A 16,639-nucleotide genomic window follows, 5' to 3' on the forward strand; every position below is an offset into this window, starting at 1 on the left:
CAGATTCAAAGCCCACCAAGCACAGGACACTGACACACAGACCAATGAGGAGGCAGGAAATCACAGGAGGGAGCCTGCACACAGTCTTCTCGTTATTGTCCCAGACACATAAAGACAGAGCAGTTTCCTCACCCTTAAGGCACGAACAGGAATATCTGCACTGAATCTTCAGTAGGCTATGTCCGTCATCAAGTAAAGTTGGAAAGACTAGGATTTCCTGAATGCAAGGCAATGGGCTATTCTTAATCTTCTGTTACTGTCTCCTCTCCTCAGAACATCCACCGTTATGGACATTATTGTTATTAACTATTCTAAAGATGAGCAAATTCCTGAGACATGGAGAAGTTGGGTGACCAGTCTAATACAACTTTGGCAAAAGTTGGGGAGCCCCGAATCGAGCCCAGGCATAACAGCTTCAGAAGCCCTCACACACTGGGAGACCAAAGATAAAAAGCCACCAAAAGTATAAAAACCACAATGCCAGGAGGTACTTTTTTCATGTTGTTTTAAACATCAAATCACCAGTGATGGCAAGAAGAGAAACACTGGGCCATTGGTCCAGTGGTGTCATTAGAAAGCAGGCTGACCAAGGCTTGGAGAGCAAACCAGGAAGTGGTAGAGTGCCATGGCCTCTGCTTCAGTTCCAGCCTCCAGGTGTACACCTTGAGTTTCTGCCTAGAATTCCTTTGATAATGAACTGTGATGTGGAAGCATAGGCAAAGAAAAGAAACCCTTTTCTCCCAAAGTTCTGTCCAGTCCTAGCATTTTAACTAAGACAGAAATTGGTACCAGCTGTCATTAAGAAGAAACCAGCAGCACTGAAGGAGAATCTTCTGGAAAGTATTTCCTCGGGGTTAGCACACAGATCCAGAGGGGGCAAAGCTGTACCTAGTCCTGAGAGCCGAGCATGGTAATAAAAGTCACTGAGGTGGTTCTGGTTTTAAAGGCATGAAGGGACCATGGAGCGCAGCTCAGGCCTGGTACTGTGTGGCAGGGTCTGAGTTCCTGAAGAGAGCTCAGGAAAGGCTACTGATGAAGATGCGGCCCAGCTGCACTAGAGACCCCAGCATTTGGGATATGCTACCACATGGGCTCGACAGCCAAGTACAGTGGGAGGCAGACAGTAAAGCTAGCCTAAGCCTGCAAGTCAAGTTACGTGTGCTTCAGATGAGAGATCCCAAGAAATGGAACCCTGAGGATCGTGACTGGGTCCTGGCCACCAAGCCCTGAATTTTCTTTCCATACCGTTGGATTTTGTTTTGCTTTGATTTTAATAGTGTTCTGGGTCTTCCCTTTTAGAATAATAAAGTATGTGAATTTATTTATTTATTTATATTTTACAGCCCTTAATTGAAAGCCTTTGAATTTTTAAGAGACCTTGGAGTTTTAGGGGCACTATGAGTCTTTCAGAGACTTTCAGATATTTAGGAGGGACTTGAACTTTGAGAGACTTAGGATGCTTTAAAGGCTCTGGACTTTTAAAGTGTTTGCATTTCTAAAGACTATAGGGCCTTTTAAAGTCTGGAATGTTTTATATGTTAAGATTGCTAGTAATAGGAGATGGTGGGGATAAGCAAGAAAAGAAAGGCCATGTTTTAATACTCATATACTAGTTAAATTGACAGGGGGTAATTTCCAGCCAAAGACCAATTTGGTAAACCAATGAGTTCATTAGGGTTATTTACAAGAGTAGGTTAGGGGCTACGTACAGGATTGTAGCCTCGAAGCAGCCATACCAATGCAAAATCCTCGGCTTCCCCAGCCCAGACGATGGCTTTTCCAAAGCTGCATTGATGTAGTCCCCTCTTTAGTAAATTTCCTCTCTACACGCACTCTAACATCTCCCTTAACTACAAGGTCATGTAATTAGGGTAAAACTGTACAGTTAGCTGGGAGATGCCAAAGAGAGTGACCTAGTTAAGGTGGGGGTCCAATATGCCTATTCTCCTACGCCCTCCTCTGTGAGACAATGTCAACAGCCCAATCCTGAAGGCCTCTTGTAAGCAGTCACAGCTGTCAGACCGGAAGAATAAGTTCTAGTGGCGCCCTGCACCTTCCTCTGGTTTTCACATACTTCCACATGCTCCACCAGGGTTTTCTGAGTCCTGCATGGCAGTGGCATAGATATCTGACTGTTCCCTTCTGAAAATCCATCGTTGGTTCTCTCGAGGAGCTGTCAGTTAATCTCGGGAGTCTAACACAGCGTGAAAAGATTCTATTACTTGTATCAGTTGTTCCATTAGAAGAGCGATGTTTTGGTACTGTAGCACGGACTGGCGTGCCACCTCAGTTAGGTATCCGAGAACAATCTCCTTGAACTGATCGCCTTCTTCTTCCTGGGCATTTCCACGGGGCCTCTGTACATCTCCTCACCTCTGATGAAATGAGTGAGGCTGGCTCAACCTGTTTGGCCTGGCCCATGGCCTAAAGGGAATAAGGCAGTCCACAGGTCTGCTAATTATCAGGACCATGGCCCACTAACTATCAGGGCTGCTCCGGGCACCCATCGCCTTGGATTCAGCTGACCCCTGGCCGGCACTGCAGTTCAGTTACAGCTAGCCAATGCCTCTCTACAGTCCACACTTAGCTGCTGAGAGGACCCCTTAGATGGCCAAACAACCTCTACTTGGGGGAGATGAATCACAGAGCATGTTCAGGGAAGAAAACTGCCAACCCCTAAGTAAAGAATGGTTATCTTCACCTCTATAGCTAGCTCTGTTTCCTTATCCATCAGCTGACTCTGACACTCCTGGGGCTACCAGGAACTACAGCGTACCTGCTTCCCACGCCTATTCTGTAGCCTAAGAATTTTGAAAAACATAAATTCTCAATGCAGCTGGGTGGTGGCGGCACACACCTTTCATCCCAGTACTCAGGAGGCAGAGACAGGCAGATCTCTATGAGTTTGTGGCCAGCCTGGTCAACAGAGTGAGTTGCAGGATAGCCATAGCTACACAAAGAGACCTTGTCGCAAAACAAACAAACAAACAAATGGATCCACAATGCTTTCCATTAGCCTGCAGGAGACCCTGGTGCCTACACTGAGGGAGTAGTGGGGTGTGGAGGTCCCACCCCTGGAGGTGCCCTTTCTTTATATCAGGGGGTGCAGTGCCAATCCTCTGTGCCTCTCTGTTTTCTGTTTTTTTTTTTGCCCCTGTGGTAAACTGCTGAGCAGGCCTTAAGGCCTCGCAAAGATCCACCCCCAGCCCATCTGATCTCCTTTCAATTTTGTCTCCATGGCTTCCAGCTCACATTTGCCCCCAAATGACTAGGAGAGGGCCCTCTGCTTGACTCTCTGTTTTTTCACTTGCTCTCAATCGCCAATGGACCTAGTTCACACGCCAGTTCCCTTAAGTCTGCCTAAGCACGCTCCTGCCTCAAAGAACTGTCCTTCTGACAGTTCAGACTTAGTCACAGGTCCTACTCCCCACGGCAAGGACAATGCAGCGGTCGCTGCAGTACGAAGGCACCCCATTTTACCACACAGAGAGGATGGGCCACACTGGGAGTCCCCACCTCTCACCCACCAAAGATGCTCCATCCTCAGCCTCAATTCATCATTCACAGCAGGAACAGCACAGTGGCTCTTCCTTGATCTTGCCAGTCGTCACAGCCGCTCTCATGAAGATGACAGCTGTCATGTCCATACAACAGCATGTGGCACATTCACCCAGACACTCTCTTGCTCAGCTCACTGAGCCACATTTTCCTCTCCACCAGCTCGTGGTACTCTGAAGGCTGCAGAACTGTCCTTTAGACTCTGGCATAACAAGTATATGCTGTAAATAACCAGCGTTTGCTGTATCAATATTCATATCACAAAGCCAACAGCCCAACTTTCTGTCCGAGAGTTGCCAAGTAGTCTCAGGGTGGATGGTTTAGGGGCAAAATCAGATTCCATTTGGTGCTTCAATGCCTCAGGATTCTGGATTACCAACACATTGAGATGCTATTTGCCTCAGGTTTGTAAATGATCTTTCCGGGTCCAGTCTCTCTTCTAGGTCACAGATTTTCTTCTCTGACCCCACCCCCATCTTTTGATTGTTTTAAAATCAGCACTGGGTAAAGGCAGGACAAACAGGAGTGCAAGGACAGTCTAAATTACAGGAGATCCCATCTCAAAATGAAATAAACAGGAAAAGAAAAAAACAAAAGTTACTACTCCATAGATTGAAGTTTTAATATTCTATACACAGCTAAATTCACGAAGATATTTCTACATAAAATTTAAACGCTACCAAGGATATTTTGAGGATTAGCCTGACTAAAAGGAATGAATAAAAAGCACGTGTGGAGTGGAGGTGTAACCGTAATCCCAGCACCCAGGAGGTAGAGACAGGAGGCTTGAACTAAATTTGAAGTCACCACCTCTGTACGTGTGTCCGTGTGTATGTGTGTGTGTTTGCGTGTGTAGGTGTGTGTGCGTATGTGTATATGTGTGACAGTATGTGTGTATGTGTATGTGTGAGTATGTGTACATGTCTGTGTGTGTATGTGTGAGTATGTATGTCAGTGTATGTGTCAATGTGTATATGTGCATGTATCAGCACATGTATCATCAGTGTGTATGTGTGTGTGTCAGTGTGTGTGCATGTTTGTGTATACTGTGTATGAGTGTTTGTGTATCTGTGTGTGTAGATGTGTAGATATGTGTGTATGTGTGTGCGTGCAAATGTGTACGTAGATACATGTATGTGTGTGCACACATATGTGTGTGGGTGTATCTGTGTGTGCGTGAGTGTGTGTATGAGTGTGTGTGGGAGAGACAGACTCCTGTTACCTGTACTCACAGTAGTCTTAGTGCAGACGGTCTCATCTCTTTTGGGTGATAACCAAGAGTAGAAGCGCTAGGCTCTTTGGAACTTTTGTTTTTAACCCTTTAAAAAACTGTCTCTCAACCGTGTGTGGTGGCACAGCACACCTTTAACCCCAGCACTCGGGCAGCAGAGGCAGGCAGATCTCTGTGAGTCTGAGGCCAGCCTGGTCTACAAAGTGAGTCCAGGACAGCCAGGACCGGCACACAGAGAAACCGTCTGGGAGCAGGGGAGGAAACATCTATCTCTCTAGTGTCCAAATAGCTGCATCCTTTTCCAATCCCAATGGCAATGGAAGCATTTCCCTTTCCTCACACCCTCTCAAATACATTTATTTTTATCACAGCCAGATGACGAGCTATGAACTAGTACCTCATCGTGCTTTTAATTTACACTTCCCTAATGACTAAAAGTGCCCTGCTAGCCCACCTGTCTTCCGGAGTTCACCTCCTTAAGGACCTCACTACTTCCCTCTACTGATTTGGCCCTGTCAGTACTGAATACAGCCAGGTTCCCCGAATCTTACAAACAAACCCAACACAGCCCCCCTGACTACAGGAGGTGCTATATACATTTCCACTTTGCCACATTCAGCACTCTTCGGCTTCTAACAGGCTGGTAGGGAGAACAGCTGTTTTTTTTTTCTACAGAAATGACGACACCAATGGAGAACTCTGCACTCCAGCCCTGCATCTTTATTTTCAGTCTGGGCTCATTCTTAGGCCTCTTGCCACATGACCTAGTTTTGGATTCAGCCTTCACTTTCCTTCACACTCTGTTCTTTAAATGACTGAGGTCACCCTTGAGGTTCTGCGTGAATGCTACACGGGAATCATCTTCCGCACACAGCAGCACCCCAGTCAGAAAGTCAAGAAGCAAAACTGCTGCCGTGCCCTCCGCTCAGCTGAGTAATTAATCTTCATCAAATACCTACCACTGAAAGATGAAAGGCCCTATTCAACAAGGCTGGAAAACATTTCCAGCAGCAAATGAAAACAAAATGTTCCCTCCAGGGAGAGAGAATGATTCCTGCTCCAGCCCCATCCATCAATGTTCGGAGGCAAAGATGGAGAATTCAACACGAGCTCTCCTTCCTGTGTCAACCACAGGTGCTGCCTTTGCTGTGTGAGAACGCTTTCCTTTGATTTCTGTTTTTATTTCACACGGGTGGGGATGGATCCTGGGCTTCACGCATGCTAGGCAAGCACTCTGCCATCCCCGAGCCCCAGATGCAAACAAACGCATGGTGATGAATCGTTCGCACCAACTGCATCCTTCAATCCCACCGTAAGAACCTACTCAAGCCTTATAAAGTGTGAAAAGGTACGTGTGGTGGGCACAGATCTAAGCCGACCCCCCTCTTGAACGCTTCCTGTAGAGCGAGACGGACAGGTGAGAATAAGAGGGGTTTACCACGTAATTATTAAATTCACAGACTCTACATTCATCTGGAGAGAAACCACAGGCTGGCGATGAAGCGCAGCAGTACAGCACGCTCCTCGGACGCAAGGCTCTATTCTCCACATCTACCAGGGAGGCGGGGATTTGTATCAATCGCTGCGCACGCCTGTGCTCTTGGCACCTCTGAGGCAGAGGAACAAAGGCACAAATCTGAAACCAGGCTAGGATCCACAGCAAAACTCTTGTCTCCAAACAATCATAAGGGCCGGGGGGAGGGGGAATGTGTTAAAGTGGGTCACCCAATCACAGAGGACTAGGAAAGAAACTGAAGATTCTGAGATCTAACTGGCTCTTCACCTCACGAACTGCCACGTGAGAGGTAGAAGATCCAGACCAAGCTGCCTGTCAGAGTGAGCAAAAGCACAGTGACTCCGCGTCCTTCAGCCCCAAGAAAGTTAATCTGCTGTCGGCCAGGGATTCTGAGGAGGACTTAGGGTGTGTGTGGAACTCCCTCTGGGTGTGGAGAGAATTCCTGGTAGGTGTGGGGAGGACGCTGGGCGGGTGTGGACAAGGTTCCAGGTGCACGTGGGGAGGGCTCTCAGGGCATGAGTGGAGGGCGGTGTCACTGGAGAGGCCTCCAGGTCTGTGTGGCAGACTCTGGGTAGGTGTGGCAAGGGCTCCAGGTGACTAAACTGAAGATTAGTTCCCGGCCCTGTATAAACTAGGACGCTGGTGGTGCTAGGCCTCTGGCACCCCCGGTCTTATGGGAGATGGAGTACCTCGATCCTCCAGTGGGTTCCCAGCAAGGTTGATCGTGTGAAGTCCTGAGTTAGGATTGTGGGCTAGAGCACCGGCCAATTTCTGTGCAAAATCTCTGCAAGTAAACACCAGTGGCATGAGTAATAGGCAAAATGTTCAAAAAATAAAAATAAAACATTAAGGGATTAAAATGAAATCCTTTCCCCTTGGCTTGGCTATGGAAAAATCCCCTATGCGGTCACTTTGTCCCCGTGTACTGGTCCTGCTCCGCAAGGCTATGAAAAATGCTGAAGGGCTGGAGACCTCACTGGAGTACGTGGGTGGAATGAACCTTGCAGTTTTAAAGCCGGGCCATACTTCCTGTGGGCTGTTTGCTTCCTGAGCACAGACAAATATGACAGCATAGCATTCTCCGGCCAGTAGGCCTTCTCTGCTATGAAGAAGTGTACCATTACCTTTGTGCCCTTCCCCCACCCACCAGCACTCTCTCAGGATGGTTCTAGACACACTGTTGAATGCTACTCATAGTTTCACCGACTTCCCTTCCTGGTTTGTTTTTTAATCCCACAGCAAACCTACTTTCTTGAAAATTCTAGTAGGCTCTTCCTTATATCTCGCTTCTCATTTCTTGTAACACTCATAAACGTAAAACTGATTAAATTACTGAGTTAAAGGTCACCATTGCTGGCACCCTATTTCACACAAAAGGAAAAGAAAAATCACTGTTTTAGTTATATTTTAACCTGAAATAGTGCACTAAGTGCTGGAATTACAAAACTACCTGCCTTGCTCATTAACACAACAATAAGGCCTTTGTTCTTAACAGAGTCTAAGTCTGGCTGTTCGGAATAAAACTCATGGGTGACATTAAACCATTGGGTAAAGACTGGGAGAAATGACTAAAACTGACTGATGTATGAAAATCACAGGGAACCCTTATTATTGAAACGACGACTGTGAACTGCACAGGCATCTTCAGTGAGAAAGGTACCTTGTCAACTACCACAGATGCATCAATCTGCCTGCTCTCATAGTAACCTCAGCGACGATCTCCATTTCAAAGGTAAAAGCACCAAAATGTAGAATTTGTAAACTTCCTGCTTGAAGCATGAGACATTTTACTAAAGACCATACTCTTAACTGCTACACTATGGACTCTCAGAATGTCCCACAATACAGTAGCAGAACACGCTATCAAATTTTTAGCCTTTATGGCAATGATGGTATCATGGGCTGTTTGGTGGCTGGTGGTGATGTGATTTGAGTGTGAAATTTACTTCATAGGCTCAGGGATCATAACACGTGCCCCCAACCCTAGCTAATAGGGTTGTGTAGGGAGGTTAAGGAGCATTTGGCAATTGGGGCTTAGCCAACACAGGGCCATAGATTTGGGGATCAGGTTATCACCTGGCCTTTGTCCTGCTTCCTGACCTGGTGTCACCATGCCCTCCATGTCAGGATCCATGATGCACTGCATCTGCAGCCATGGTGAGTTTATTCAGACCCTTCCTCACCTAAGTTGCTTCTGTTGAGTATTTTGGTACAGTAACAAAGATTTTATGAGTTTTTGTTTTTGTTTTTCATTTTGGCCTTTTTTTTTTTTCCAGAAGGAAAAACACTATACATGTGCACCTCAACTTTTTCAAAGTTGAGTCTTGTACCAATTAAAAGAGCAAACGGCCTAAAATTTTAAAGCAACATGTTCAGAGATTCGGGAAAATACTCACGTTCGAAGCCCGGCATTTTCCAACACCAATTCTTCCAGTCGATTGGACCTACTCACCACTCTCAAGATCTGTTCACAGACATCTGCGGACTGCAACAGAGAACAGTTGCTGACCATGCTGTAACTCTGGTGAAAAACATTTCACTGGAGTGCTATAAATCTACACAACCAAAGCAAATGTGACACCCAACCATATTCACATTCACTCAAAAACTAGTCAGAGGGCAGTCCCACTGTGCGCCACCAAGACCTGGGGACATCATTTCTCCCAGTCTTTACCCAATGGTTTAATGTCACAAAATACAGTCTCCGAGTGTGCTACTCTTCAAGGAAAAGACAAGAATGCTGTGGTCTGAGCTCATGGCAAGCCCCATCCCCTCACTCCTATTGAAACATAACCAACTATGTGATGGTATCAGCTGGTGGGTTTGGAAGGTGAGTAGGACATGAGAGAGCACTCCCTCAGGAATAGGGTAAGTGCTCTGATAAAAACGTCCCAGAGAGCTATCTGCCCCTTCCACCACATAAAGACACATCTAATGGAGCCATTTACAAATCAGGAAGTGGATGCCATCGCATATTGAGCAGGTAACTACCTGAATTGTGGACAAACCCAGCATCTGCAACTGTGGGAAACAAACTTCTGTTGTATAAGTTATCCTATCTATGGTATTGTAATGTTCAGTCTGAACAGAGTAAGATAAAATATATAACTACGGTGCAGTAAGAAAAGCATGCTTTCGGTGGCTCAAGAAGTCCACATAAGTCCTTCTGACCCTTTCTTTGATAAAGCAAAAAGACTTCCCAAGGCAGTGATGGATGTCCCATATAGAGACCTAAGGACTAAGTGAGAGTGTTAATGACATTGAGGATCTTGTTACAGTTTTCACTGTGGACCAGGGTACTGAGCCACATCCCAAAACAAACAACAAAAACACTACCCACTATGATCTGCTACGAGGGCAGATCATTTTCATGGTTGGGTTCTTCCATCTATTTATTCAGTGATTTTATTCTAAAATCTATGAAGCAAATTTTTACCATGCAGCTACTTCAACAAGAAGCTACAATACCCACACAGTGTGTTAAACACAGGTCAGAAATGAACATGACTGCAAGCATCTCACAGTAACAGGTACACAAGAAGGTGGACTCCAGGACAATTATAGATAACTCATCTCCACTCCCACAGTCTGGCTGGAAGAGTCATGGTAAGAAAGTCAGGTTTCTGATTTCTTTTCCAATGCTACCAGGGCTCCTAAGGGCCCCAAGGTGAGTTCAGTCCATCTTTGCACCCACAATGGTGTAAGTCACACCTATCCTAGGCCAATTCAGACACCCAAGTAGCCTATTGGAAAGACTCCATTCTGCAAAGCCCTTTCTCAATCCAATGTATTTATCATAAAAATCGTACTCCCAGATTCCAAACCTCTATAAACAATATCTAAATTATTTCTCATCTTAAATGAAGTATCTGAAAACTGCCTTGTGGATAGGAATCTTTCCATATGGCAGCTTTGAATCTGTCAAGTTCCCAACAATTTCCCCTACCAGAACAGACCAAATATTTGGCTGTTTTATTTAATATGAAAATCAACAGATTTCCCTTTGATTTTATTGTGTATCTATAAATCCCCTCTCTACCAAAAAAAATAAAAAAGAGCATCTACAGAATTAACACTAACTATTATAATTCAGTCAGACCAACTTTACCTGTTGGTATTTCCTGAAATCCCTCTCATAGGAAACTAGGTAGTGATGAAATAAAAGACTGGAATATAAAACCAGCTGTTTGTGTCTGTGCAAATGTGACTTTAACAGCTTTTGCCAACTGCATGAATGTATACAGAAGATGATACTAAATGTGCATTTCTGTTCTAAAATTATTCAAATCACTGAAAACAGGAGGGTGAATCTCTGAAGCTCTCACATTCATACGATGTTGTGCTAATCATCCCTAGGAAGGACACCTACCCAAGAAATGAAGTGTGTGCAGCCCACCACCACGGAAACAAAATGCAATCTTTCTAATGATGATCAGCCTTTTGAAGTTCAGCCAAGCTGCATCGCCAGTGACTTACCAGCTTGAGATCCTTAGAGGACAGTTTGTTGAACCACTGATTATATTCCAGGGCAGCAATGATGGGGATCAGGTCTCTAGAAGCAAAACGAATGAAGAACATGAGCGTGGTCCTGCAAAGTAGCCACAGTGACGCTGTAGTTCTAGGTAGGTACGGTGGAGCGTGCCTGTCATCTTAGCACTTTTGGAAGATGGCAAGCGGAATATCAGGAGTTCAAGGTTGGCCTTGGTAACTCAAACCAACCTAGGATATATGAGATCCTGTCTTGAAGAACAAAACAGAGAAAACTAAGACATTATATTTTTATCCAACGAATGCATGTGTGGAAGCGCACACATGGCAAAGTTTATGTGTGTAGGTTCAGAGGATAACTCTTCAGAGTAGACTCTGGGTTCTTCTGGATGAGAGAGAGACTCTCTCATTTCTCTGTTGTGTTCTCCAGGCCAGCTGGCCTGACAGCTTCCAGGCTATTCTAGCTCTGTGAATCTGACTCCCATCTCACTGTGAAGTGCTGGGATAAAATCACCATATCTGCTTTTCCCATGGGTTCCAAGGACTCAACTGTGTCTGTCAGAAAGCACTTTGACCTACTGAGCTATTAAAGTTCTTGATCATCCAAACTATTTTAATAGTAATTCAGTTCTCTGCAACAGATCTCCACACAGCAGAATACATACAGAATTCCACAAATTGAAGTAAATTACCCCCCAGCACCTCCAATTCCTACTTTCCAGGGAAAAGAAGCTAATGCTAGCATGTATCTGAAGAAATTCTCCCATTCAGAAGGGAATCACATCTAACACAACACTGATGGGCCTGTTTCCTTACCTTTCTTTATAGATTCACAAGCATCAAGAATCTCACACAGGCCCACAGAGGCTGTTCCCACAGCAAAGATAAAGCCTCATACACTCCGACAGTAGGTACCACCTAACCGATACTCGGCGCTCAGCAGGCATACTGCAACCATTTGGTAGCTTTTACACTTCCCAGCAGTAATCCCATTAATGAGACAGAGCACATGTGATCATCTTTGAGACTTCACGAGAGCTCGCAAGCTACGAGGTAAAGCTTTGCGTGTGGATTCCCTGCCTCTACACCATTTTCCCAGCCACTGGACCCTACCATGCATTCTTCACTCCCACTCCAAATAAAAGGCTGACAGTTCCTGACTCGTCCATCACACCATGAGCCTCACAGGCGGAATCCCCCTTCTCGGCTCAACAGTGTTCTGGAAGTCTGCACACCCTTTGATGCCTTCACCACGCACCCCCTTTTCCATATGTCTTCCTGGTGCCTGCCTCCCCCATCCCCAGCATAATGCATTCCTCCACACTTCGCTCTCTCAGATTCACTGCTTCAGCATCTGACTCCCACAACCTCAGACTGTAAATCTTTGAAACCCAAGCACCAATTTTAGTCGCGCGCATGATAAGATGCAGAGCTGCAATATCCCCCGGAACAGCAAAGACAGGCAGAAGGTGCGAAGAGCTGAGAAATCCAGCCGAGCTTGAGAGCCTCAAGCAAAGCACCTCAGCTAACCCCCCCCCCCAACACGCCAGGAGGTGATGTTTATGCTTCACAGGCAAAGGGATTGACCCGCAGAGACAGGAAGTGAGACTGGACCAGAGAGAGAAGGAGACTCTTTATTAAAATGATCTCCCCCTCTTGAAGGACACGTTAGTCACATACAACAGTTAGACTTCACTCTGACATATCTATGTGTGCACACGCTATGTTTTGATCATACCTCCCCATTACTCCTCACCTCCACTCCACCGTCCTTGTGCCCGGTTTCCTGTTCCCTGGGAGAGCCACTTCCACTTTCCTGTTGTTCTTCCCCCAACTCCACCCCCCCCCCCAAAGCTCAGGTTCCATGTGTGAGGGCATGGGAGGAATACATGGTGCTTGTCTTCCCGAATCTTGATTTATTTCTCTTAACATGCTGAGCTATGCAATCCGTCCATTTTCCTGCGTGTGATACGATTTCATTCTTCTTTGTGGCTGAATGAAATTACATTGTGGAAATAGCCCATCTTTTCTGTACTCTGTCTTCTATAAACAGATACCTAGGCTGACTGTATAAGCTGATAGATAGGTAGGTAGGCATATAGACAGACAGACAGACAGATAGATAGATAGATGGATAGATAGATGGATAGACAGACAGAAAGCTAAATAAAAGCATATGTCACTGATATATTCTGACTCTGGTCCCTAAGAGTTTTTGCACACAAAACGGCAGCTCGTGCCTGATTTTGAAGCACTATGTGTGAGCTCATCAGACATGAGTGAGAAGATGAGATACAGGATCACAGGCGCCCCAGAAATACAATGCAATCCACAGGGCCCACCTGCCAGGTTTTCTGTTCACACCTCTCTCCATTAAGTTGCTTAATGTTATTCTCAAGCTAAGATTAAAATCCAGGCACAGTGACTCAAACCTGTAATCACGCCACTTGGAAAGTGGAGGCAGGAGGTAGTTCAAGGCCATCCTCAACTAGAAGAGTAATCTGATGTCACCCCCTAGGCCTATCTCGACAAAACAAACAATTAAAAAAAAACCAAAACAATTAGAAGGAGATGGCGAAGTGTCTTCATTGAAACAGTAAGCACTGCTCCAATGCTTACTAAATACTGGGGAGGATTACTACATGCTGAGGTGAGTGATTGCTCTCCCTGCCCCTCCCCACACTGTAGTGACTAAGAAAGACAGCTGGGAGCCATACCAAGTACCGGGAATGTTAAAAGTGCCCTTAGAACACAGGGACCAAGTAATTCCACCTGGAGCAGCTGGGCACAGGTTCGCAGGGCTCCAAAAATGGGCAGGAGCCAACTAAGCAGGAAGAAAGGAGCAGAATACATAAAATAATTAGGGACATGTGTGTGCAGACATGGGAGGCTGTCTATGCCCAGTAATTCCTTCCATTCATACATTTGGTAAGTGCCAGCCACCATACATAAATCACAGAGTTTAATGTCACAATGAACATAGCACCCAGTTCCTGCCCTGTAACAATGACAGCCTGGTACAGCCCAGCAGGCAACCAAGGAAAAGAAACCAACTATAATGCAGTAAAGAAGCCACACGGACCAAGTGGGAATGTGACACTGTAGCCTTGTGTGAAAGGATCACAAATCAGGACAGGCTAGCTGGTGGGGCCTCAGAAGGAAAGGTACATAGAAGCAAATACCCCAGTTTCAAAACTGGGCAAAATCTCTATAAAGAGACATTTCCCTAACTTTTATACATTTATATAATATACATCAAAGAAGCACATAAGAAGACAAGCCATGAGAGGAATGCAACTCAAAGCCAAAATAAAATAATCCCATATACACAGGTGTGTACCGGATGGCAAAATCCAGGCAATACCCCAACAGCACCCAATGTGGATCAAGATACAGCACAACTGGATGTCTCAAACGCAGCCCAAGAGAAGACAAATCCATATTTGGTGCAGAAGACAGTTCGACTCCGTCTTCAGTTTCCTGTGCATCTGTCACGTGACCTGTTAATCTCACTCCTGGGCATTTGCCCAACAGAAGTAAAAACTTACATCTGCACAAAACTTCAGTGGGCTTACTTTTCATCACTGTATTTGTAATCACCAAGAAGTAGAAAACTCACGGGTGTCCTTCAGTGATGGCGCGTGAAATGGAGGCTAGGTTAGACTAGACCATGATCAGTTTTCTAGTTCTTACACGTTCATCCTCAGAGCTCAGGCACTTTCTGAGGAAGCCAGGACCACAGGGAAGGGCCATATATAGGCCTCCCAGCAACCAGCTAGCTGATACCAACCACCAGAGTCATGAATGAAGAAGGCATCACTATGAGTTATAGGTGCATTTACTGTGGGCCGTTAAGTTTGGAGGTTTACCACATAGCAATATATAACCACAACACTTGCTACCTAAGAAACAAGGTTTGATAGCTGTATGAAGAACCGTGGCTAGAGGAAAGATAGCCAAGAAGAGCTTTTCAATAAAGAGCTTTTTCAAAAAGCTAATATTTTCAGGACTTGGAGTTCTGTGCAATATAAGGAAGAGGCCTCAGAGGGATGGGAAAAGCCTTGGGTGCAAAGAGTGTTCTGAGGCTAGAACGAGGGGCAGGGAATAAGAGAGAATCCTTCCCAAGTTGATTTATAGGATTCCCTCAGTCAAGTTATGTATCGTGGTGGCTAATCTTGGCTGTCAACTTAACACACTTGGGAGGAAGAAATCTGAATTAAAGAACTGCCTCCCTCAGATTTGCCTGTGGCCATGACTGCAGCATAACTTCTTGATTGGTAATTGATGTAGGACCACCCAGTCCTCTGTAGGAAATACCAGCCCTAGGCAGGTAATTCTGGGCTGTATAAGAAAGGTACACAGCCACTTAAGCCACAGAGCCAGCCAGTGGTAAGCAGTAGTCCTTCAAGATTTCTGTCTTGGATTCCTACTTTGGCCAAGCAGACCCTTTCTTTCCTCTTCAGTTACTTTTGGTCATGTTATTTTATCACAGCAACAGAAAACCAAACTAGAACTTCCATCACAAAAACAATAGTGGGGAGGAGGGAACCGTGACTGGGAATTGATATATACAGTCCAGAGAGAGGGAGTTGCCTCTTTCTTGACCTAAGTGTTGGACACAATTGCTAAATTTACTATTATTTGCATCCTGGTACACATCTGCCCATTTTTTTCTCTAAGGGAACACATACAAGAATGGCCTTCAACAGCATTGTTCATTAACAGACAAAAAGCTAAGTAGAATGCCTGGTCAGCAGCAGAATGAATAGACTGCAATGTCCTATACTAGAATACAAAACAGAAACAAAAGTAAATGGACCAAAGCTCTACATGCCACCCGGGAAACCCCCATGCCTTCCGTACTTAACAATTTTCCACTTGCTGCAACACGCAGAGAATAGGAAGCCTCCGATCTGGATAGATGGATGCCTAGAGGGTACCTCAGAAAACTCCCATGTCAAAATGAAGGTCTGAAATGGATCCCCTAAATGTCAAGCCAATATGATGGCTAGGGAGAGAATGAGACCAAGGATGGGGGACTCATTCCTGCATTCATCATACAGCTTCACAGTGTCAGAGAGGACACACTGGGCATTCCCATTTAAACAGAAACGACACAAGGTAGTCAGCAGATGGCTCTCTTCACTTCCTACACTCATCCTGAAAGGCTTTCTCAGGACTTAGTAGATGCACAGAGAAGCAAACCTCAGGCAAAAGCCCACGGATGGTCTCACGTCTTCCCTCCTGCTGAGATGAGCACACCTCCGCGTAGAGCTATTTGGGTTCCTCTGATGGGTCTCTGTTTATTACAACAACTAAGTCTCCCTCATATTTTCATTACATGTTGCTACAGCTATATTACATAGGGAGAAAGGTTTCCAAAGGCCAGGGGTAAGGCTTCATCTTCATCGTCAGCTTGGCTGAATTCAGAACCATCACGGAAACAAACGTGGACAATCAGAGGGCTTACGTGAGGAGAGAAGACTCCTCACTGAATGCGAATGGCCCGATTTAACAGGCTGGAATCCCGTCCTAAAGGGGAAATGGAACAGATACCAGCATCTACCCCTCTCTGCTTCCTGTCTATGAATGTGATGTGAGCAGCCGCCTCCTGTTCCCAACTCCTGCCAGTGTCTGCCGTGATAGTCTTTAGCCCAGTCAGCTAATTGGTATGTTCTAGGTTCAGTAAGAGACCTTGTCTCAAAATAACAAGGTGGTAAGCAAGGAGGAAGACATCTGACATCAGCCTCTTGCCTCTACACCAATGCATGCACGCATACACAAACACACCCATAAACACACAAATATAAATAATTTAAAAAATTAACAACAAAAAAATGACTGAC

The 16,639-nt window shown here is 45.4% G+C and overlaps 1 protein-coding gene across 3 annotated transcripts in view; it reads right to left on the bottom strand.

Moving 5' to 3' along the window:
- Positions 1 to 16,639, bottom strand: part of Carmil1 (capping protein regulator and myosin 1 linker 1) — a 269,047-nt gene that overhangs the window by 109,138 nt on the left and 143,270 nt on the right. For all 3 annotated transcript variants that reach the window (XR_008720958.1, XM_055614493.1, XM_055614492.1), the window contains exons 9-11: positions 10,782 to 10,857; positions 8,702 to 8,790; positions 6,995 to 7,089 (exon numbers count right to left, since the gene is read on the bottom strand). Coding sequence is in view for 2 of the 3 variants with exons in the window: in XM_055614493.1 (XP_055470468.1) it covers positions 6,995 to 7,089; positions 8,702 to 8,790; positions 10,782 to 10,857 (260 nt within the window). In the remaining variant the exon portion in view is untranslated. The remainder of the gene's footprint in view (positions 1 to 6,994; positions 7,090 to 8,701; positions 8,791 to 10,781; positions 10,858 to 16,639) is intronic.

This window comes from Psammomys obesus, unplaced genomic scaffold (assembly GCF_907164565.1).
Source record: "Psammomys obesus unplaced genomic scaffold, mPsaObe1.curated_primary_1811, whole genome shotgun sequence".
NCBI lineage: Eukaryota > Metazoa > Chordata > Mammalia > Rodentia > Muridae > Psammomys > Psammomys obesus.